Source organism: Pseudophryne corroboree, chromosome 5 (assembly GCF_028390025.1).
Source record: "Pseudophryne corroboree isolate aPseCor3 chromosome 5, aPseCor3.hap2, whole genome shotgun sequence".
Classification (NCBI taxonomy): Eukaryota; Metazoa; Chordata; class Amphibia; order Anura; family Myobatrachidae; genus Pseudophryne; species Pseudophryne corroboree.
Genome location: NC_086448.1, coordinates 699,948,555 through 699,973,857, shown reverse-complemented (window position 1 = coordinate 699,973,857; position 25,303 = coordinate 699,948,555). Strand labels below are relative to the sequence as shown.

General features: G+C 43.5%; 1 protein-coding gene across 2 annotated transcripts in view; it reads left to right on the top strand.

Moving 5' to 3' along the window:
• The window catches only part of SLCO5A1 (solute carrier organic anion transporter family member 5A1), a 251,060-nt gene extending 226,142 nt beyond the window's left edge, over positions 1–24,918 (top strand). For both annotated transcript variants that reach the window (XM_063923884.1, XM_063923885.1), the window contains exons 9-10: positions 3,935–3,999; positions 14,191–24,918. In XM_063923884.1, the coding sequence (XP_063779954.1) occupies positions 3,935–3,999; positions 14,191–14,648 (523 nt within the window). In that variant the 3' untranslated portion in view covers positions 14,649–24,918. The remainder of the gene's footprint in view (positions 1–3,934; positions 4,000–14,190) is intronic.
• The last annotated feature ends 385 nt before the right edge of the window (positions 24,919–25,303 follow it).

The window sequence follows — 25,303 nt, the reverse complement described above, 5'->3', positions numbered from 1 at the left end:
GCTGATTGGCTGGTACTTTATCACAGTGAAATTATCACTTTTCTAAGCTTAGTACATCCCACCCTATAGAGAGAAAAAAATATATGATAAAATAATACGTTCCTGTCAGTTGGTAAATGTTCTGTGTAGCCTGTCCTCTGCAGTAGGTGGAACTAACGCTTGGTAGTCCCTCCCAACGAAAACCAGATGTATTGGAATATGATGAAAAAGAAAAATAGGGCGGACAGTGTGTAATATTGTCAATCTTTGAAATGATCGTAACTCATAAATATCCCATAGGAGTAAAAATTAACCAGGGGATTGCGTACCCCAACTCACTAGCGGAAAGGTAGTTTCAGATATATAAAAGGTATCTTTAACTGGCAAGTCACGCCACCTCCTGGTCCCAAATAGAAAACAAATCTCAGTAATGAGTACCCTGACTCACATTATATGGTCAAGGTGCAGGCCCATCAAGGTATCTTTAAATTCTGTCTGACCAATTCGTCACAATGTTCTTTATCCTCAGATAAGGTTATAATATGATTAATGTGCAAGCCCATAGGGGTATCTTTAAATTCCGTTTGACCAATCAGTCACATTATTGTTAATCCTTAGATAGCATCGGGTTCTAAAACGTGTACACTGACTCACAATTCCAAATCAGATTCAAAACCTATAAAGGTACAGTATTTTTATGTTTCCGCCTGATAAAAGTGGCGGTGCAATTCCGTACTCATGGTGGGTTGCTGGGTCTTGTGTGCGTAAAGGTATCTTTGTCCTCCAAAAAGTGGTATCCCAGCATTGATAGAAACAGGTTTTACTCATACATCTAAAAAAAATGCACAGGACCAAGGTGAAAAGTCAGCCCCCCCACGCACTCCAATACACAAAACCAATGATCCAAATAGGGTATTGTAAATGAAGTGTGTACGAACTAACCTTTTTTTCCAACCAGGTCTGTGCGGTGTCTCAGCGTGCTGCTCTATGCCAACATGTATCGAGATAGGCTTTCTCTTTGTCAAGGCTCCTATCTCAAAACATGTTGGCATTTGCCTACAATGCCTATTCCTAGGGCTGGCTCTGCAATTCATACTTCCCTACTCTCATGGAGTAATCAGGAAACTTCAGAATTTTGGGATGCTCTACTGGACTCCCATGAGGTCAACCAGCCTCATGCAGGTGGGCTGTCCTGGGGCTTGATGATGAAACTCGTGGTGAATTGCATCATCGTGGCACATGGGGCCTGATATACATGTTTTTAGGCAAAGCAAAAAAAAGCACTGAATTTTGTGCCTATAATAAACCAGGGGGGTAATTCAGATCTGATCGTAGATATACTAAATTTAGCACACCTATGAGCAGATTCTCCAATGCGGGGGGACGCTCAGCCGCATGTCAGGCCCTACCTCAACCCTCCCCCCCCCCCCCCCCCCGCCACGTTCTGGGTCGCAGCGGCTGTATGTGACGTCACACAGCGGCCGCTGCCTGCCCCAGCAAAGATCCAGACACGCCTGCGTTCTAACGCCGTTGGCATGCCCCCTCCCGCCCAGTGACCGTCTCTGCCTGTCAGGCAGAGATGATCGCAGCAGTGAAATGCTTTCGCATCTCACTGTGAGCGCATGCGCAATGCGGGCACTGCGCACTCGCACAACCAAAAGGGCTTCAGGCTGCGATCGCTGCCGTTGCAGTGATCAGTTCTGAATTAGGCCCCGTGTTGTCGTGCAAGGTTGCAATTTAGATTTCAGTTTGAACACACCCCACCCAAATCTAACTCTCCCTGCACATGTTACATCTGACGCACCTGCTGCAAGGCAACATGGTTATGCCCAGCTGCTTGCTATTTTGCTTTACTTACAAACATGAATCAGGCCCATAGTATGATTCACGGATTGCACAGCTATGGGAAAGGCTGCAATGACTGGATTCATGAGGCCATGCACACCTCGCTCCTCCTAGCTAGACCTCGCCTCACAGAGAGTAACTAAAGAGAATAGCAAGTATAGCATAGATTAATCTAAATTTTGTGCCCATTAAAACATAATTGTGAGCCAATAATTTCGTATCTGACAAGTTCATGAACTTAATGGTCAACAGTGACAATGTCAGCATTTAGAGTGTTGATAACAGAAGGTCGACATTAGTTTTGTCGACCTTCACAAGTGTTGACTCCTTCAAATTGTTGACATTTATAGAATGTTGACATGAAAGTTTAACATTGTGAAACTGTTGATATGAGTATTAGATATACATTAGGGTTAGATTTACCATTAGCGTTACTGTTGGGGTTAGGGATAGGGTCAGGGCTCATTTTAGGGCTTGGAATAGACACAATAAAAATGCTGTGTCGACATTCTGACAATTTCAACATTACATCAGTGCCGACATAAATGTCAACATAATGAACAGTTCAACATACTCAATGACCATGCTGCCTTTTTAACTGTCGACGTGAGGAATGTTGCTAACTGGTGTCCTATAGACAGCTACTGTATACATGTCCTATAGGTGTGGACCCATAGATATGGTACTCTAGAGACATTGTGGTCCCCAGGTGCCTGAAAGTGTCATAGACTCCGATTGTTCTATTAATGTGTGGCCTGTGAACACATAGGAGTCATTTTTGCTCTGCTCAGATTTGCACAGTTCCACCATGAGCGCACGCCTGGGAGAGGAGGGCTGGGGAAAATGGCGGTCTAACTTGCGCCGAGTACAGTAACAGTGGCTCAGAGCTGAAGAATCTGCTGTAGGGCAGTACAAATATGCATTGTTATAAACCAGGTGTATATGCTGCCGATGTGTATCTCAGGTACAGGTATGGGAATATAAATTTTTTCGTTCTTTGGCCCTCATTCCGAGTTGATCGCTCGCTAGCTGCTTTTAGCAGCAGTGCAAACGCTAAGCCGCCGCCCTCTGGGAGTGTATCTTTGCTTAGCAGAAGTGCGAACGAAAGGATCGCAGCATTGCTACAAAAAAAGATTGTGCAGTTTCAGAGTAGCTCGAGACCTACTCCTAACTAGCGATCACTGCAGACTGTTTAGTTCCTGTTTTGACGTCACAAACATGCCCTGCGTTCGGCCAGCCACTCCCCCGTTTCCTCAGCCACTCTTGCGTTTTTATCGGGCACGCCTGCGTTTTTACACACACTCCCCGAAAATGGTCAGTTACCACCCAGAAACACCCACTTCCTGTCAATCACTGAACGATCAGCAGTGCGACTGAAAAGCGTCGCTAGAGCTTGTGTAAAATTACATTGGCTTTTGTGAAAGTACGTCGCATGTGCGCACTGCGCGCCATACGCATGCGCAAAAGTGCCAATTTTTAGCCTGATCGCTGCGCTGCGAACAACGGCAGCTACCGATCAACTCAGAATGACCCCCTTTATTTTCTTTTTTTCTACAGTCGTTTATTCATATGTTTTGAAATAAAACCATTTTATCTTGGATCATTAAACTGATACCTGATCCAGCCAAGTTTATGTATTTGGTTGTGCACTGTGGGCCGAATTCAGGGTTGATTGCAAAAGCAAAATCTTCCTCTAATGGGCAAATTCATGTGCACTGCAGGGGGAGCAGATATAACATGTGCAGAGAGAGTTAGATTTGGGTGGGTTATTTTGTTTCTGTGCAGGGTAAATACTGTCTGCTTTATTTTTACACTGCAATTTAGATTTCAGTTTGAACTCACCCCACCCAAATCTAACTCTCTCTGCACATGTTATATCTGCCCCACCTGCAGCGCACATGGTTTTGTCCATTAGAGGAAGATTTTCCTTTTGCGATCAACCTTGAATTAGGCGCTATGTGCAAGAGTGGCAATGTGATTGTTGTCGCAGCATGTGCAGTATCACAAGGATGGAAATAACGAGTGACAATTATAAAGTAACCACTATGCCATGTACATTACTAGGCTTGCCACTGATTTGCCTGTGACCCGCTTTTGCCATGTTTTCCAGGTCAGTGGAAGAAGGAGAGAGACCTTTTGCATTAGGAATGCAGTTTGTTTTATTGAGGACTCTTGGTAAGTAACTTATACTCCATAATACTGCTTTATGTAAATATATAATCCAAAATAGCTAAGGTAGTAGACGAATTGATTTTCATGGCAGGCCTGTACGCAGAGGTATGATGTTCTGGTAATATGATCAGCTTCTACATTTGGTTTACCATTCTGCTATTTGTAATTCAGCATTTTACGGTATTTATAGTCTGTGCTTTAAGCTGGGACAATATTGTCATTTATTTCTGCTGTGTGGCATGGTTGTGGTAGAATGAAGGACGTTGCTACCAGATGCTACCGCAGAAACATGTTACATTTTATGGCCGAAAGTGCAGTGACACAAATATTTTGTAAAACAAGTCTGAAAATTTTTCTCATCTGTATCAAATATGATATTGCATCCAGGCCCAGGTTTGCGTTCTGTGTGGCTGATACAGACAAGGATGCTAATAGCACCGCCATCTTTGTATGCAGCGGCTGCGCAAATTTATGTAGAAAAATTGTGTTAAGTTACTGTATTGTGTCTGAGGGGGCTGCATTTCTAGGTCCCAGACCTGTTGACAAAAAAAGAACTGTTATACTGTAGGTCATTTGAGAAGAACAACACTGGAATCCTATATGAGGATCATTGAGGCTCTGTATGACAGGCAGCAAAGTCCTAAAAGCCCCGTGCACATATAAAATGCCTCACCACCATGACATACATTTATGTTACTATACCTCACACAGTTCCAATTCTGGGGCTGCCTCTATCCACCCCAAATTTATTAAAATTATTGTTGTATACTTAGTTTCATTAATTAGATGTTGATATATAAAATGTATAAAAAAACTTGTGTCTGAAGGAAGTAGTCCCAGGAACAACATATCTGTCTGATGTCCTATCACAATTTGTGCAAGCAGACAGCACTTAAGCTGCAAAAAATTGATTTCTTTTTCAGATTCATGCTGACACTGCATAAACACCGAAATTCCCAAACTGTACTAACACAGAATTAGAATTACCTTGGCTTTGCTGCTCAGGTCACTTCACGGTATAGTGGGTCTGATTCATAAGTACACGAAAATCGCGCGGAGCTGGGATTTCTCTCGGATTCGCAAGTGCAAAAATATGTAACCGTCATCTTCAGCATTTGTCCTGTGTACTTTCATGTGCCGGACAGAGCAAACCCTGCAACACCCACTTTGTATATCTGAGCAATACTCAGCTGCATTGGTAGACCCGATCGCTGCACCATCAACGCACCTTTGGTAGCAGCCTCCCCTGTAACTTTCCCAAAATATGGCCACTGTGGCTGTGGTGCTGAGAAAGAGATCCCTTCCGCATGCCGAAACACGCCCATGGCACTCCCATAGCATTACAATGGCACTCCAATAACACACTCATGGCACAGCCATAACATGCCCATGGCACTCCGATAGCATGCCCTTAGCACTCCCATGACATGCCCATGGCACTTCCAAAGCACGCCCATGGCACTCCCATAACACGCCCATGGCACTCCCATAACACGCCCATGGCACTCCCATAACACGCCCATCGCACTCCCATAACACACCCATGAATCACGCAGTCAGCCGATGGCGTCGCAGATTCTCCAGTGCTGCGTCCTAGGACATAGCTCAGATCACTAATGCAAGCAGGAGGTGTGATGCCAGCTGCTGCATTGCCATATTGCCATGTAAGCAACAGCCATAGCACTCCAACCACATCTGGATCAGGCCCAATGTTATACTTGTCCTTTGAAACAGAGAGAGAGAGAACGAGAGATAGAGAGGGAATATTACTTAAAGATAACCATTATATAGAGCAAGTGTTGTGACCATGAGTGTAAGGAGCTGAGGTGCGGAGGCGGCCTGTACTTGCTGCTATACATATTTCAGGCCTTACTTTGCTTGGTCATCGACTTCAAGCTCTGCACTGCATTGAGTGGTGTCCACGATTAGTAGGTACCTTAATAGGGCATCTGACACACCTAGGCATATGAAGCCCTAATACTGTGTGCCCAATACAGCATCCTCAGGCTTCACCATTAAACTGTACTCAGCAGGGAAGGAACTCTGCACAGGATGCGCAGAGCTGTGTGAAGTGGAGAAGCAGACTGCAATAGGATGTTGCCATGAAGCTTACAAATTTCTAGTTAGGCCCCCATTTATGGTGGTTCCAAAGTGAAAATCTTGTAAATCAGTTTTTATTACATATGCGTACAATTATTATTGTGAAAACATACTGTGAAGAATAATAATAATAATAATAATAATAATTTCTCTATCGTCCTAAGTGGATGCTGGGGTTCCTGAAAGGACCATGGGGAATAGCGGCTCCGCAGGAGACAGGGCACAAAAAGTAAAGCTTTTACAGGTCAGGTGGTGTGCACTGGCTCCTCCCCCTATGACCCTCCTCCAGACTCCAGTTAGATTTTTGTGCCCGGCCGAGAAGGGTGCAATTCTAGGTGGCTCTCATAAAGAGCTGCTTAGAGAAGTTTAGCTTAGGTTTTTTATTTTACAGTGATTCCTGCTGGCAACAGGATCACTGCAACGAGGGACAGAGGGGAGAAGAAGTGAACTCACCTGCGTGCAGGATGGATTGGCTTCTTGGCTACTGGACATGAAGCTCCAGAGGGACGATCACAGGTACAGCCTGGATGGTCACCGGAGCCTCGCCGCCGGCCCCCTCGCAGATGCTGAAGCAAGAAGAGGTCCAGAATCGGCGGCTGAAGACTCCTGCAGTCTTCTAAAGGTAGCGCACAGCACTGCAGCTGTGCGCCATTTTCCTCTCAGCACACTTCACACGGCAGTCACTGAGGGTGCAGGGCGCTGGGGGGGGGCGCCCTGGGAGGCAAATGTAAACCTATATAAGGCTAAAAATACCTCACATATAGCCCCCAGAGGCTATATGGAGATATTTAACCCCTGCCTAAATACAATAAATAGCGGGAGACGAGCCCGCCGAAAAAGGGGCGGGGCCTATCTCCTCAGCACACAGCGCCATTTTCTCTCACAGAAAGGCTGGAGAGAAGGCTCCCAGGCTCTCCCCTGCACTGCACTACAGAAACAGGGTTTAAACAGAGAGGGGGGGCACTAAATTGGCGACATAAATATATTAAAGATGCTATAAGGGAGAAACACTTATATAAGGTTGTCCCTATGTAATTATAGCGTTTTTTTGGTATGTGCTGGCAAACTCTCCCTCTGTCTCTCCAAAGGGCTAGTGGGGTCCTGTCCTCTGTCAGAGCATTCCCGGTGTGTGTGCTGTGTGTCGGTACGTGTGTGTCGACATGTATGAGGACGATGTTGGAGGAGGCGGAGCAATTGCCTATGATGGTGATGTCACTCTCTAGGGAGTCGACACCGGTATGGATGGCTTATTTAGGGAATTACGTGAGAATGTCAACACGCTGCAAGGTCGGTTGACGACATGAGACGGCCGACAAACAATTAGTACCGGTCCAGGCGTCTCAGAAACACCGTCAGGGGTTTTTAATAACGCCCATTTACCTCAGTCGGTCGACACAGACACAGACACCGACACTGAATCCAGTGTCGACGGTGAATAAACAAACGTATTCCTTATTAGGGCCACACGTTAAGGGCAATGAAGGAGGTGTTACATATTTCTGATACTACAAGTACCACAAAAAAGGGTATTATGTGGGAGTGAAAAAACTACCTGTAGTTTTTCCTGAATCAGATAAAATAAAATAAAGTGTGTGATGATGCGTGGGTTTACCCCGATAGCAAATATTGGCGTTATACCCTTTCCCGCCAGAAGTTAGGGCGCGTTGGGAATGAATAAGGCGCTCACACGCTTATCAAGTGGCGTTACCGTCGCCAGATACGGCCGCCCTCAAGGAGCCAGCTGATAGGCAGCTGGAAAAATATCCTAAAAAGTATATACACACATAAGGTGGTTATACTGCGACCAGCGATCGCCATCAGCCTGGAGATGCAGTGCTGGGTTGGCTTGGTCGGTTTCCCTGACTGAAAATATTTGATTGATATAGAGCATTTAATAGGATGCATTATATATTTATGTATGCGAGATGCACAGAGGGATATGTGCACTCTGGCATCAAAATAAGTGCGTGATCCATATCTCCCAGAAGATGTCATGGACACGACAGTGGTCAGGTGATACATATCCCATACGACACATGGAAGTATGGCCGTATAAAGGGAAAGAGTTATTTGGGGTCGGTCCAACGGACCTGGGGGTCTCGGCAACAGCTGGAAATCCAACCTTTTTACCCCAAGTTACATCTCAGCAGAAACAGACACCGTCTTTTCAGCCTCAATCCTTCCGTTCCCATGAGGGCAAGCGGGCAAAAGGCCAGTCATATCTGCCCAGACATAGAGGAAAGGGAAGTAGACTGCAGCAGACAGCTCCTTCCCAGGAAAGGAAGCCTTCCACCGCGTCTGCCAAGTCCCCAGCATGACGCTGGGGCCGTGTAAGCGGACTCAGGTTAGGTGGGGGTGTAGTCTCAAGAGTCTCAACGCGCAGTGGGATCACTCGCAAGTTGACCCCTGGATCGTACTAGTATTATCCCAGGGGTACAGATTGGAGAGTCGAGACATCTTTTCCTCGCAGGTTCCTGAAGTCTGCGTTACCAACGGCTCCCTCCAACAGGGAGGCAGTATTGGGAAAAATTCACAAGCTGTATTTCCAGCAGGTGATAATCAAAGTACCCCTCCTACAACAAGGAAAAGGGTATTAGTCTTCCACACTATATGGTGGTACTGAAGCCAGACGGCTTGGTGAGACATAGTCTAAATCTGAAATCTTTGAACTCTTACATAAAGGTTCAAATCAAGATGGAGTCACTCAGAGCAGTGATAGCGAACCGGAAAGAAGGGGACTATATGGTGTCCCTGGACATCAAGGATTACCTCCATGTCCAAATTTGCCCTTCTCAACAGGGGTACATCGGGTTCGTGATACAGAACTGTCAATATCAGTTTCAAAAGTTGCCGTTGAATTATCCACGGCACCCCGGGCCTTTACCAAGGTAATGGCCGAAAAGATGACTCTCTTCAAAGAAAAGGGCATCTTAATTATCCCTTACTTGGACGATATCCTGAAAGGGGCAAGTTCCAGAGAACAGTTGGAGGTCGGAAAAGAACTATCTAAAGTAGTTCTACGATAGCACGAGTGGATTCTAAATATTCCAAAAATCGCAGCTGTGTTTTCCGATGATACGTCTGCTGTTCCCAGGAATGATTCTGGGCATAGTCCAGAAAAAGGTATTTCTCCTGGAGGGGAAAGCCAGGGAGTTATCCGACCTAGTCAGAAACCTCCTAAAACCAGGCCAAGTATCAGTGCATTAATGCACAGGAGGCCTGGGAAAAATGGTGGCTTCTTACGAAGCGATTCCATTCGGCAGATCTCACGCAAAACATTTTCAGGGAGATTTGCTGGACGAATGGTCCGGATCGCATCTTCAGATGCATCAGCGGATAACCCTGTCTCCAAGGACAAGGGTATCTCTTCTGTGGTGGTTGCAGGAGGCTCATCTACTGGAGGGCCGCAGATTCGGCATACAGGATTGGATCCTGGTGACCACGGACGCCAGCCTGAGAGGCTGGGGAGCAGTCACACAGGGAAGAAACTTCCAGGGAGTGTGGACGAGCCTGGAAAAGTCTCTTCACATAAACATTCTGGAACTAAGAGCAATCTACAATGCTCTAAACCAGGCGGAACCTCTGCTTCAAGGAAGACCGGTGTTGATCCAGTCGGACAACATCACGGCAGTCGCCCATGTAAACAGACAGGGCGGCACAAGAAGCAGGAGTGCAATGGCAGAAGCTGCCAGGATCCTTCGCTGGGCGGAGAATCACGTGATAGCATTGTCAGCAGTATTCATCCCGGACGTGGACAACTGGGAAGCAGACTTCCTCAGCAGACACGATCTTCACCCGGGAGAGTGGGGACTTCATTCAGAAGTTTTCCTCATGATAATAAACCGTTGGGAAAAACCAATGGTGGACATGATGGCGTCTCGCCTCAACAAAAAACTGGACAGGTATTGCGCCAGGTCAAGAGATCCGCAGGCAATAGCTGTGGATGCGCTGGTAACACCTTGGGTGTACCAGTCGGTATATGTGTTTCCTCCTCTGCCTCTCATACCAAAGGTATTGAGGATTATACGGCAAAGAGGAGTAAGAACGATACTAGTGGCTCCGGATTGGCCAAGAAGGACTTGGTACCCGGAACTTCAAGAGATGGTCACGGACGATCCGTGGCCTCTACCTCTGAGAAGGGACCTGCCTCAGCAGGGTCCTTGTCTTTTTCAAGACTTACCGCGGCTGCGTTTGACGGCATGGCGGTTGAACGCCAGATTCTAAAAGAAAAAGGCATTCCTGAAGAAGTCATTCCTACCTTGATTAAGGCAAGGAAAGAAGTCACCGCAAAGCATTATCACCGCATTTGGCGGAAATATGTGGCATGGTGCGAGGGTCGGAATGCTCCGACGAAGGAATTTCAACTGGGTCGTTTCCTACATTTCCTGCAATCAGGATTGTCTATGGGTCTCAAATTGGGATCTATTAAGGTTCAAATTTCGGCCCTGTCTATATTCTTCCAAAAAGAATTGGCCTCAGTTCCTGAGGTCCAGACTTTTGTCAAAGGAGTACTGCATATACAGCCTCCTGTGGTGCCTCCGGTGGCACCGTGGGATCTAAATGTAGTTTTAGATTTCCTCAAATCCCATTGGTTTGAACCACTTAAGAAGGTGGATTTGAAATATCTCACATGGAAAGTGACTATGTTACTGGCCCTGGCTTCGGCCAGGAGAGTATCAGAACTGGCGGCTTTATCTTATAAAAGTCCTTATTTAAGTTGCCATTCAGATAGGGCAGAGCTGCGGACGCGTCCGCATTTTCTCCCGAAGGTGGTGTCAGCGTTTCACCTGAACCAGCCTATTGTAGTGCCTGCGGCTACAAACGACTTGGAAGACTCCAAGTTGTTGGACGTTGTCAGAGCTTTAAAGATATACATTTCAAGGACGGCTGGAGTCAGAAAATCTGACTCGCTGTTTATACTGTATGCACCCAACAAGTTGGGTGCACCTGCTTCTAAGCAGTCGATTGCTCGTTGGATTTGTAACACGATTCAACTTGCACATTCTGTGGCAGGCCTACCACAGCCTAATTCTGTTAAGGCCCATTCCACAAGGAAGGTGGGCTCATCCTGGGCGGCTGCCCGAGGGGTCTCGGCATTACAACTCTGCCGAGCAGCTACGTGGTCAGGGGAGAACACGTTTGTAAAATTTTACAAATTTGATACCCTGGCAAAAGAGGACCTGGAGTTCTCTCATTCGGTGCTGCAGAGTCATCCGCACTCTCCCGCCCGTTTGGGAGCTTTGGTATAATCCCCATGGTCCTTTCAGGAACCCCAGCATCCACTTAGGACGATAGAGAAAATAAGAATTTACTTACCGATAATTCTATTTCTCGGAGTCCGTAGTGGATGCTGGGCGCCCATCCCAAGTGCGGATTATCTGCAAGACTTGTACATAGTTATTGTTAACTATTTCGGGTTATTTTGTTTAGGGAGCCATCTTTCAGAGGCTCCTCTGTTATCATACTGTTAACTGGGTTTAGATCACAAGTTGTACGGTGTGATTGGTGTGGCTGGTATGAGTCTTACCCGGGATTCAAAATCCTCCCTTATTGTGTACGCTCGTCCGGGCACGGTACCTAACTGGAGTCTGGAGGAGGGTCATAGGGGGAGGAGCCAGTGCACACCACCTGACCTGTAAAAGCTTTACTTTTTGTGCCCTGTCTCCTGCGGAGCCGCTATTCCCCATGGTCCTTTCAGGAACCCCAGCATCCACTACGGACTCCGAGAAATAGAATTATCGGTAAGTAAATTCTTATTATTACAACCAGTGACGTAACTAGAAATTTTTCTCCCCCAAGCCAAAAAATTCTCTGGCGCCCCCCCAATAATTGGCACTAGCAAAGTGATGAATCTGTGTGCGCCGCAAAAGGGGCGTGGTCTTGCTGAAATGGGTGTGGCTTTGCATATAGGGGCCTGGCATTACAGGAAAAGACTACCTTATACCCCAGTTTTGCAACCTGCACTCCCAGACGTTGGTCACCACAGGAAAAAAAAAAATCCTGATTCATGCCCCTTACATTATTTGTCATTTTTCCTCCTTATAGTAATGCCCAGTATACATTATGCCACATACTGCAATGGCCCTTAGACATTATGCCACACACCATAATGCCACCGACACATTATGCCACACACCGTAATGCCTGTGACACATTATGCCACACACCGTAATGCCTGTGACACATTATGACAGGAATCGCAATGCCCGTTATACATTATGCTGCACACTGCAATGCCCCTGATACATTATAGCACATACAATGCCTGTGACACACTAAGACACACACCGCAATGTCCGTGATACATTATGCCACACACTGCAATGTCCGTGATACATTATGCCACATATTGCAATGACCCTGAGACATTATACCACATACCACAATGCCCGTAATATAGTATACCACACACTGTAATGCCTGTGACACATTATGACACACACCGCAATGTCCGTGATACATTATGCCACACACCGCAATATCCGTGATACATTAGGCCACACACCGCAATGCCCATTACACATTAAGTCCTACAGTAAGGCTTCTAATTACTTTTAAATTACCTGCTCGTTGCCAGAGGTTTCATGCTCTTGGTTCCATGCACGGTGCCTGTAGGTTTTCATGCTCAGGGTGTCATGCTCGTTGCCAGGTGTTTCATGCGGTAGGTGTTATGCTCATTGCCAGAGGTATCATGTGCTGGGTTTCAAGCTTGTTACCAGGTGGTAATATTCGTAGCCAGGGGTTTCATGCACTGGGTGTCATGCTCGTTGCTAGGGGGTAATGCTTGTTGCCAGGGATTTCATGAGCTGGGTGCTGTGCTTGTAACCAGGGGGTAATGCTTGTTTTAGAGCTGTGTTCCCAGTGCCAGATATGCCACCAGTGCCAAATATGCCCCCTCAGTGCCAGGTACACATATGCCCCCAGTGCCAAATATACCACCCCACCCCCAGTGCCAGGCAGGTACACATATACCCCCCAGTGCCAAATATGCTCCCCCAGTACCAAACATGCCCCCAAGTGCCAAATATGCCCTCCCCAGTGTCAAATATGCCCATCCCCTGTGCCAAATATGCCCATCCCCAGTGCCAGGTACACATATGCCCCCAGTGCCAAATATACCCCCCCCCCCCCAGTGCCAGGCAGGTACACATATACCCCCCAGTGCCAAATATGCTCCCCCAGTACCAAACATGCCCCCAAGTGCCAAATATGCCCTCCCCAGTGCCAAATATGCCCATCCCCTGTGCCAAATATGCCCATCCCCAGTACCAAATATGCCCCCCCCCCCAGTGCTAAATATGCTCCCCCAGTGCCAGGTACACCCCCCCCCCCATGCTAAATATGCTCCCCCAGTGCCAGGTACACCCCCCCCCCCCGTGCTAAATATGCTCCCCCCAGTGCCAGGTACACCCCCCCCCCATGCTAAATATGCTCCCCCAGTGCCAGGTACACCCCCTCCCCTCCCCCCCCCCCCCCCCGTGCCAAATATGCTCCCCTGGTGCCACCAGTTACATCTCCCCCCCCCCCCCCCCCGGGCTACCGCGCTGCTCTCCTGCTGCATTGCGATTCGAGAGGGAGGGACACAGAGGGCACAGCGCATGCCTCTCCTGTGTGTCCCTCCTGGTCTCCGGCGGCAGCGGCGTGTCTGTTAAAGGAAGTGCCGGGCACTTCATTTAACAGACACGCCGCTGCCGCCGGAGACCCAGGAGGGACACACAGGAGAGGCGCACGCTGTGCCCTCCGTGTCCCTCCTTCCCAGCAGAAATCAGTGGCGGCGGCTAGGGCGCCCCGCAGCCCTGCGCACCCCCAAGCGCTCGCAGGGCCTACGGGCCCCTAGTTACGCCACTGATTACAACAATAGCAATTAACTTATTATGGCCCATGTTTTAGTTTATGACCCATATGTTAATCCACCCAGTATATGAAATTAAATAAATCTGTATATATCTTGGATAAAAAAGGATCTTGCAAACTGCAACACTGTTTCCCTTTAAGACTGTGTAATTACACTGGCAACCTACAATTTAAACAAGTTATTTGTTGTGTGAAAATATGTAGATTTCTAAAGTATCCAATGTTTCTTTGTTTTTGCAGCTTACATTCCTACACCAATCTACTTTGGGGCTGTTATTGATACAACTTGCATGCTTTGGCAACAGGACTGTGGCGTACAAGGGTCTTGCTGGGAATACAACGTGACATCATTTCGTTTCGTTTATTTTGGACTGGCAGCTGGTCTGAAATTCTTAGGATTCATTTTTATATTTTTGGCTTGGTATTCCATAAAACACAAAGAAGATCAGTTGCAGAAGAGAAGGTGGCAGGCATCGCCAATAAGCACAGTCAGCGAGATGGTCGGCAGCACCAGAGCTGATCCAAATTATGCACGAACCAGATCCTGCCCAGCCTTTGGCGCCAAGGAAGAGCCAAATGAAGACAGCAATATGGATAAAAGAATCCAGCACTTAGCACAAACCTACCCTGGGCCTTTCCTGGAAGCAATAAATTCGTCCTTTGAGAATTCTCATGAAGAGATCCCAGCTGACACGTAGAGCAGATGCTCAAAGTTATTTTGTTGGCCAAGTTCAAAATGGCGCCTTTTTCAACACGTGCCTTTTTTGTGAGCTGCATGCATATGGAAAATAATGACAACACATTTTAATCAGTAGCTACAGGGTTATTGAGGGCTGGTAACCTCAAAATAATTTTATCCTCCATCATAAGAGTTTTAAATTGTTATTGATACATCTGTGCTCCAAACCCATATGCATTGGTGCAACATTGAATGGCTTCTTAAAGGAATATTGAAGCCAAACAATGTAATGTCACTTGGTGCTCCTTGACCTGTGAATTATAGCCTACTCTTAGAGAGTTTTGTGGTCCTGGTTGTCCTCTGACTGCTTCTCCATATACGGTAGCTCCACTTTGTGTCTGGTAACTGCTGTATTGCACGAATGGCTTGAGTTGACCGTAAATGTTTACTGGAAAGAAATATCAGCTGCTCAGTGCAAGAAGCTACCTTGTGTTCTCCATGGTAATGGAACAAGTGACAGATGGTTGCTGGAGAGGAAATGCAGAGAGTTAGAAATGACTTCAATATCTTCCCTATAAACACTCACCGTCAACCACTCACTGGTGCAATCCTTGGGCATAACTTCATACACAATATGGATCACTACAGAGAAGGCAGTGCAGTGTATATAATTCATTAGGAGCTAGAATTGAGAGGGAAAGTGCAGTGAGCGCCTTTAAGCGTGCAGTTTTAAATATTATATTTTTGATTTTTCAGCATTAGTCTTTACTTCAAGTTCAAGGAGCATTCAGGTAATTATAACCAAGTAGTAGTCCATCTATCTTGGCGACTGGCAATCTGCATCTTACCAGTTATTCTTGAACTACACATTCCTGTATGGCCACTGGATGGCATGGTATCCTGGGTCTTGTAGTTCCACAATACCTGAAGAGCCACAGGTTGCATAAACCTGATCTAACTGATGATGTGCTTTTGATTTGCGATGAACTATCCATAATAATAGGTTACAGTGTACACTATAAACTGTGAGTTACGTGTTAAAGCACAACTAAATTAGCTTAAACTATGCAACTGCATTATGGAGAATTGCAATGGAAGCATGGTAGAATACTTAGCAAAGCAAGAGAATAGATAATTATGCAAGCCATACTAAATGTACCTATCAGGCAAGGTTATAGTTATATAAAACAGCAAATGTTTTGCTGTGCGCATTGATACATTAACTGCATACACAGTGTTTAACATGTACATAATATCAGCTAGGTTAATACATTTTCCTCTAAAGTCTATACAGTGTAGGAAACAGGTTTGTTAAAAAATGTATTTTAGCAATTGTACTGGCCACAGAAATAACTTTTATTTTAGTTTGATCAACTTTGTGTCTTCATATAGGTGCAAGTTTGTTTCCTCACCTTACCAGTACAAATGTGTCTTTTTAATGAGTTTTATTTTAGTCCTTAAAAATCATGGAAGAGTCATGGTATCCATGTTAAATGTCTGAAAGTTATCAAACTGACCATGGACAAGACATTCTTTGCTTCTCCAAACCATCTAGAAACCTTCATCTAATGTGATCTAGAAACACCAATATAACACAAACAAGCATCTAGAATGCAAACCAGAGCACAAACCTCAGGGAAGATGTTTAATATTTTTCTGTAGGTTCATGTTAAAATTTTGACACATGGGGGCTTGTTGAATAAAAACATTGCAAGTAGTGCACACAACGACTAAAGTGGTTACACTAGAAAAGCTGATATCTGATTGGTTGGTTCAGTCATGTATGGTGTTAGAAGTGGGAAAATCTTCATTGCCATATAAACAGATAACATTATATAGACAGATAATATTAAATAATATTGATAATAGTAAAAACTATGGTCCCATGACATAGCAGTCTATAACATTCAAAACTGAACTGTAAAATAAGTAACTTTTATTCCACATTTACTGCTGAGAAATTGAAGGTGATGATATGTACCGCCACAAAAATATGTTTACCCTATATACAATATGTTTTAAATATGGAATAAAACTTTTTTTTCCTACATAGCAATGATTTACCTATTTACATTGTTAAAAGTACCATTTCCTGAAATAACTTGTAAATTATTTTTTTACTTTTAAATATACTGTATGGCAGCATTGCCATTACGTGTGATGTGGGGCCATATTTCCTAATAAGTCGCTGATTCTCGGCGGATTGGAACTGAAAACTTGGAGTGGCGCTAACATTCAGTGTAAAGCCTGGTATGCTTTACACTAATTCAGTGGTTCACAAACTCGGTCCCCAAGGCACCCTAACAGTCTAGGTTTTAAGGATATCCAAGCTTGAGCACAGATGGTTAAATCAAATTGATTGCAGCACTAATTAAGCCACCTGTGCTTAAGCATGTATATCCTGAAAACCTGGATTGTTATGGTGCCTTGACGATCAAGTTTGGGCAACTGTTTGTGGCACTATAAATCTTCAGCTCCACCATGCCAATAAGTGGAGGCTTACTAAAGCAGCCTTTTCATAAATATAACCCGTGGTGTGAATGTAAATCCATTACTAAATGAATCACTGTTTTTTATTCATGTAACTAGTGTGAAGTTGTTGTGCAAATTATGATGTGAATCATTTATAGATTTCCTAGACGAAAATAATTTCCCTGACCTCTACCTCGTAGTATACACTGCCCTATATAATATTGTTACTCCCCTTGCACAAAGCTAACCAGGACCTGCTTCCAGTGTACTGAGCTGGGATTGTGCTGTACAAGAGCTGTTTGTTACGTGTTTCTCTGTATGCGGATATCCCTCAGTTAGAATGAGTATTGATTTACCACTCATCAAGCTATACATAATTCTGTGTTTTACTTACTACAGGGTGTCCTATCACTAAGGCATCTTATTATGTATTTTTAGTTGTTAATGATTTAAACAAATCTAAATAATATCATCGGATAATTTATTTGACTAGTTGTTAGCAATGTTGCAACCCTAACTAGTGTTAGACTGACCTATCTAGCGGGTTAGTCTTTGAACGAATGGCCTGATGTAAAGTAAACTTTGAACTGTGTGATATCATCATACATTAATCCCATAATCTGATCGGACACATCTCTTCCTAGGTAATGTGCAGCTTTGCTATTCAGTATATGTATATTGTAAGTCTTCACTTAGAGGGTCATTTACAAACTGGACAAAATGCAAATGCTCAGACATTTAGGCAGAAAATCAGCTGTTATGGTGAGGTGCCTGTCATTAGATTATAGTACGCTGTGTTGGATCATTTTACACTATCCAATACTTGCTATATTATATCTCGCCATTAATGCGTAGTGACATTTTCTGTTACTTCTCCATAACATACATATCTACAAAGGTAAAGTATCACCTAAGCTAGAGGTGACCAAATGTTTGTTGGGACCTGTGACTGCATTTTGGGTAATCGTTCAGAAATGTATTACATTCCATTGGGAACTGCTTCTTTTGGGGTCCTAGAACAACTTTTTTTTTTACTTTAATTTCTGAAATGTCCCTATGTACAGTACATGGCTCAAGCGGTGACTCCTGATAAGGGATGCAGTGAGCTTGTCACCAAACATGGGGACCCCAGAAGGCAGACGCCACACTTACAGCAAGTGTAAGCTTACAGCATATTACACCCGCCAGCATTACAACTGGAAACATGATATACTACCACAAAGTTTACAGTAGTATTGGCAATGTTGCCATGCCTGCTTTACTGGGTCCCTATAATACGTGTCAGAATTTTGGTTGACAACAAGACACATATCCCCCTTAAAACAGTGGCAAAGGCTCAGTTATCATCACTTTACTTTGGTTCATTAAACCTCAACTTTAAAATATCCCCGTCCTCGAAAGTCAAATGTTACAGTATTTGTGCAAAGAAGCAAGCTCATCACTGTGGCTAACCCACATTATCAATGCATACCACTTATCTACTCATGTCTGGCAAAAGCCTTCAATCATGAGGAGTCACTGGTTCTATATATAAACACTGAGTAGCCACTGGTCAATATATAAACACTGGTTCCACTGAGTTTTGCCAGGTTCCATATATAAACACTGATTCCACTGAGAAGCCACTTGTTTCATACATAAACACTGATTCCACTGAGTAGCCACTGTTTCTATATATAAACACTGATTCCACTGAGTAGCCACTGATTCTATATATAAACACTGATTCCACTGAGTAGCCAATGGTTCCCTATATGAACACTGATTCCACTGAGTAGCCACCAATTCTATATATAAACACTGATTCCACTTAGTAGCCAATGGTTCCCTATAAAAACACTGACTCCACTGAGTAGCCACTGGTTCTGTATATAAACACTGATTGCAGTGAGTAGCCCCTGGTTCCCTATATAAACACTGATTGCAGTGAGTAGCCCCTGGTTCCCTATATAAACACTGATTCCACTGAGAAGCCACTGGTTCCCTATATAAACACTGATTCTACTGAGTAGCCACTGGTTCCCTATATAAACACTGATTCCACTGAGTAGCCACTGGTTCCCTATATAAACACTGATTCCATTGAGTAGCTACTGGTTCCATTTATAAACACTGATTCAACTGAGTATCCACTGGTTCCCTATATAAACACTGATTCCACTGAGTAGCCACTGGTTCCCTATATAAACACTGATTCCATTGAGTAGCTACTGGTTCCTTTTATAAACACTGATTCCACTGAATAGCCACTGGTTTTATATATAAACACTGATTCCACTAAGCAGCCACTGGTTCCATATACACTGTATTTGACACTGGTTCCACTATATCGAATTGTAAGTGTACTATGCAAGAGCATTTTGTTACACAAGTACTGTACAAGTATGACATGATATAGCTTAGGGATTTGTATATTATGGAGAAATGTACAAGACATTTCTCAATCGTCTTGCACTGACTCAGGGAAGCACCGCCAAACACCCCCCCCCCCACCCCCACCCCGCACTCCGCACAATGTTTATCCCATTATAGGACAAATATTAATGGCATTTGTTTTTTTTCTCACATGCCGTGTTGCCCGACCCTTTTTGAATTCAAGAAGATTTTTAATTGATTGAAATAGGGTGGGGATCCTGTGTGGATGCTCATATGGTGTTTGTTTGTTGGATTTGTATATTATCCAGTTTGTAAAATGTCCCCAAGAATCTGAACAGCGCGCAGAATGATAACACTCATTAAGAAAAAATGGAGCATAGGAATAACACAATAGGATATCTTTTGTCATATGAACAGATGTTTAGAATTAGCTAGCTTTGTATATTTCCTTTTGAAGAGACCCACTGGTGTTTAAACACTGCCTCCATTTAGCATTTTGTAATGCAAGTGCAGCGCATGCAAACACTTGTAAAATAAATTATATTTCATGTCTATACAAATTTGCAGTAATATGTGTGGCTGCTGTGGCAGTTTTTTAGGCGCTGTTTATTCAGTTTCAGTTTGTGCAAAGCATGTCACTACTCTTGAAAAAGTCTATTGATATCCATTGGAATACAATACACACTGTAGTGTAAAGGTGTATACACACTCAGCGATAAAGTAAACAACGTCGCTCATTTTGACCCTTCCTGAGCGTCCAGTATGTATGCCGATGACTATGAACGATGTACGGCCCCGTGGTGTCAGCCAGGCATGCAGCTCAATTTAGAGTGACTCATCGTCCAAAATTGCATGCTCCATGCTGGCTGCGGCATGATGTCACTGTGCGAGATCATTAGTGAGGCCACCCCGGGAGGGGAAACTGTAGGTAGAGCGCATCTTAAGCACTTGGGGGGTCATTCCGAATTGATCGTAGCTGTGCTAAATTTAGCACAGCTACGATCATCTTCCCTGACATGCGGGGGGACGCCCAGCACAGGGCTAGTCCGCCCCGCAGGTCAATCCGCCCCCCCTCCCCCCCCCGCAGAAGTGCAAAGGCATCACACAGCGGCGATGCCTTTGCACTTCAAGAATAGCTCCCGGCCAGCGCAGTTTAGCGTGCTGGCCGGGAGTTACTCATCGCTCCTCGGCCCGCAGTGGCTGCGTGTGATGTCACGCAGCCGCTGCGGCCCGCCCCCCATTCAGTCTGGCCACGTCTGCGTTGGCCGGACCGCACCCACGAAACGGCAGCCAAACGCAGCCATTCCGCCCCCTCCCGCCCAGCGATTTCCTCTGCCTGTCAATCAGGCAGAGGCGACCGCTGCCCTGCTACGGCCTTCGGCCGTCTGTCATGCGCTGGCGCATGCGCAGTAGGGACCCGTTCGCTCTGCTGCGTTCAAACACAGCGAGCGAACAGGTCAGAATGACCCCCTTAGAGCAATGACATGTAGCCTGATACAATTCAGGGGCTGCAAGAGTGGTTGTCTGACTTCATCCCTAATCATAGTAATAAGTTGAAACTGTATTTAATCAAAGAAAGAGACACCTATCTGTAATAACATATTACTAGGAATGTTAAACAAGTGTTACAGTCTATAATAAATCTGATACTAAAGCAGGAAGCAGTGGGGGACCACAGGTGAAGACCTTGGAGAGAGATAAAGTGGACAGAGATAAAGTACCAACCAACCAGCTCCTTTCATTTTTCAAACACAACCTGTAACATGGAGCTGATTGGCTGGTACATTATCTCAATCCACTTTATCTCTCTCCAAGGCTTAGTACATAGAGCACTAACTCATGCAGGGCTCAATTCAGAATTAGGAGCAAATAAAAAAAACTATTGCAATTTGCACCTTGGAAAAACCATGTTGCACGGTAGATGGAGCAGATTTAAAATGTGCAGAGAGATTTAGATTTGGGAGGGGCGTGTCCTAACTTCATCCAAAACTTATGTGTAAAAATAAAGCTGTCCAGTATTATCTCTGCAAGCAAAAAAAAAAAAGATTATTACATGCCGTCCTGGTATTGCTACATGGTTTGTCTCTGGAGCAAATTGTTCCTTTTCTAAATTAGTTCCATATCAGGCCCGTAGTGTACTACAGGTTGAGTATCCCATATCCAAATATTCCGAAATACGGAATATTCCGAAATACGGACTTTGTTGAGTGAGAGTGAGATAGTGAAACCTTTGTTTTCTGATGGCTCAATGTACACAAACTTTGTTTAATACACAAAGTTATTAAAAATATTGTATTAATTGTCCTTCAGGCTGTGTGTATAAGGTGTACATGAAACATAAATGAATTGTGTGAATGTACACACACTTTGTTTAATGCACAAAGTTATGAAAAATATTAGCTAAAATTACCATCAGGCTGTGTGTATAAAGTGTATATGAAACATAAATGCATTCTGTGCTTAGACTTAGGTCCCATCGCCATGTTATCTCATTATGGTATGCAATTATTCCAAAATACGGAAAAATCCGATATCCAAAATACCTCTGGTCCCAAGCATTTTGGATAAGGGATACTCAACCTGTATTCACTTACCAAACGTTGGGAGATATGCAGTGTTTCCTGGAAATAAATCTGGATTCTAAATCAAATCTGAGTTTTTGACTCAAAAATGAATAAATTATGAGGTTGCGATAGTTAATAAAAAAAAAAAAGTTAAAACTTAAAATGGCTTGTTCTACATAACAAACTAGCATTGGAGAGTGAAAAAGTGTAGAGAGATAAGCTACCAACCAATCAGCTCCTGGCATTTTTCAAACACAGCCTGTCACATGGCAGTTGGGAGCTGATTGGCTGGTACTTTATCTCTTTCCACTTTATCTCTCTCTCTAATGCTTAGTACTGTACATCTCCCCAACACTTTTTTACCATTTCAAATAACATATTCTTTACTATTTCAACAGCATGTATTGCAATTGCTGCTTACAATTGTGTAGATGAATATAACATGACATTGTTAATAAATTCTAAACTACTCTCAAGAGTTTAATAATAAAAACACAACATATAGAATGCTTTTCACTCATCACATATTTAAAACCATAAGAGGTAAGGCATGGTTACTTGGCAATGTTGCATGAAAATACATTTATTGCACTCATGTATGAATAAAATTGAAATCATTATAATCTTACATTTTAATTAAATGTAAATTTAGGAGATAGTTGGTCTATACTATTCCATAGTATTTCTCATGTTCCAGTATTAAGCAATTAACAGTTTATACTTCATTTTGTATATGATAAGATAATAAACTCTGAAACATAGAACCTACCACTTAACAGAAACATAAGTTAATAAATACATTGTTATTAAGAATTTTCAACTATTCAGTTATAGAATATTAAGTAAAACCAAGTGATAATACATAAAAAGCTAAGTGACGTTTGTAACTGGAATTAAGGATAGTTTACAGAATAAGGATTCTGGATTAGGACCGCTCATTTGGCACAAGTAACTTTAGAAGCTGATTATTTTATTAGTCTCATTGGCCATGTTATGGTAGTTATGGGATGGCAGTGATAATATCATAAGGGATCAGTGTTTAAGATGGGCACTGGAAATAAGACATGAAAATCTACTGTTCAGCACAACTCTGTATAACGTATTTCTTTTAATTTATATATGCTAACACTATTTCCAATGTACTCAACTTAGTGGTACAGGTAGCTGTGTGTGTAGGGATGGGGGGATGTAATTATTTTATTTATTTTTTCTAGAGAAATATTTTCTAGAGATATTACATCATTTTGGGATCTTATTACAGGTACTTGTTAGCACTTCTTAATAAATGAAGGAATGGTGTCAAATTTTCAAAGTGCAGCACCTAATAGCTTCTAGCTGAATAAGTGCATTTTAAAGATTAGTTTGATGCAGGATTCACACCATACAGCACCTTCAGTTGTTTGATTTTAACATGTTTATAGCATTTTTGACAAGTGTACAAAGCCCTTGACGAAAAATCCATCATACGTAGTGTAGCAGTCCTCATGACACGCAGTGCGTCTACCACGTATTACAAGCTTTGAGTTATAATAACGCTGCGTTTTTCCAGTCAATATGAAAGTATCAGCGATTCTTAAGCTCTAAACGCACATGTGCGTCACTACTCTAAGTATAATTTATGCTTTAGATTAGGGGCTAAAATCTGGAGTAGAATTAGCATTTTACTAATTAAAGAGAAGTTAGGTTACTTGGCTGTACATATTTTCTCTGATATATATGTCACATGTAGGAGTGAATGATAGTACAAATTAACACAGTCTCCTCGTGTGTCCTAGTTGTGTTACGACTAAGATGCATTTTCTGCAAAAAAAGACTCCTGACGTTAGCAGAGTTGCACAGGTCCTGGTGGCTCACTCAGGCCAAATACCTTGTGCTGCATGGCGTATTGCGGCTAGATGAATGAGGATGCAGCTGTATGTAGGAGCGGTTTTTTTGTAACACCGTTACAAATATTTAAAACTTCACAACTAACATACCCTAGAGAAACATTACTGTGGATCACGCTTGGTTGTGAGTTTTATAAAAAATAAAACTTTCCTTTTCTCACTAAGGCCCCTATTTACTAAGCCTTGGATGGAGATAAAGGGCATGGAGATAAAGTAAGAGCCAATGAGATCCTAACTGTCATTTTTCAAACACAGCCTGTGACATGTCAGTTAGTAGCTGATTGGCTGGTACAGTACTTTATCTCCAGCCAAGGCTTAGTTAATAGAGCCCTAAGTATCACTGATCCATATAGAGGCCAAAGAACGTACAGTTACATGGGAGGTCCATACTTAGTTCCAAAGGTGATTTTCTGGGCAGAAACAATTCTTAACAGTGGACTACACTGAGAAATGGTGTCATGAATTACAGTGGACATGGCCATATATAAAATACTATGCATCTACCAAAAGCAATCGTATACATTTAAGGTAGAAATAAATATGAGCTTGTGACGAATGGACTGCAGAGTGAGTTTTATAATTCTACATATATACTTTGGAACGTATGTTGTACACACATTTTAGTTTACTGTGTGTATGGCTGAATGCTTGTGTCAATTCTATTTCCAGGTACAGTACATAATTGCTGACACTATTCAATTTAATGCCATTATTTTGATTGTGCAATTTGTTGGCGCTTTTCAGTGATAAAGGATAAGTATTATCACATTGGGTATGGCCTGAGAGACTGTTCCCATCAATGTATTTAAGTTGTAGTGCAAATCTTGTTTTTGCCTAAGTTTGTTTTACTTGATATTTATTTCTATGATGACCTTGAAATCATTTTATAAAAGGTCACAGTGGTGTGTTCAATTTAATCTTATTGAAAATGTTTGTTTACAAGCCTTTCAATAATTGGTAGATGATAATAAAGGAGAAACTCTTTATACTGTGTGTGTGTTTTACTTGTGTCTTTTAATATTATGCATTGCGTATCGAGGAGGGTAAGCAGTCTTGGGCAGCACAGTTGGTTTAACGGTTAGCATTGCTTCCTCACAGCACTGATGACTTTGGTTCAATTCCCACCACGGCCCTAACTGCAGAGTTTGTATATTCACCAAATGCTTTCATGGATTTCTCCAGTTAATCTGGTTTCCTCCCACACTACACAAATATACTGGCAGCCCAGTGGTAGCCCTCTCTCATTGCCTCAAAACAAACCTTGGCAGACTACAAGTGTGCCTGCTTATGTGCGAGTGCAAAGAATCAGAATCAGAAAGTGCCTTAAACCATTGGAGCCCCAGGGCACAGATAACAGTGCCTCAGACAAAACAAAA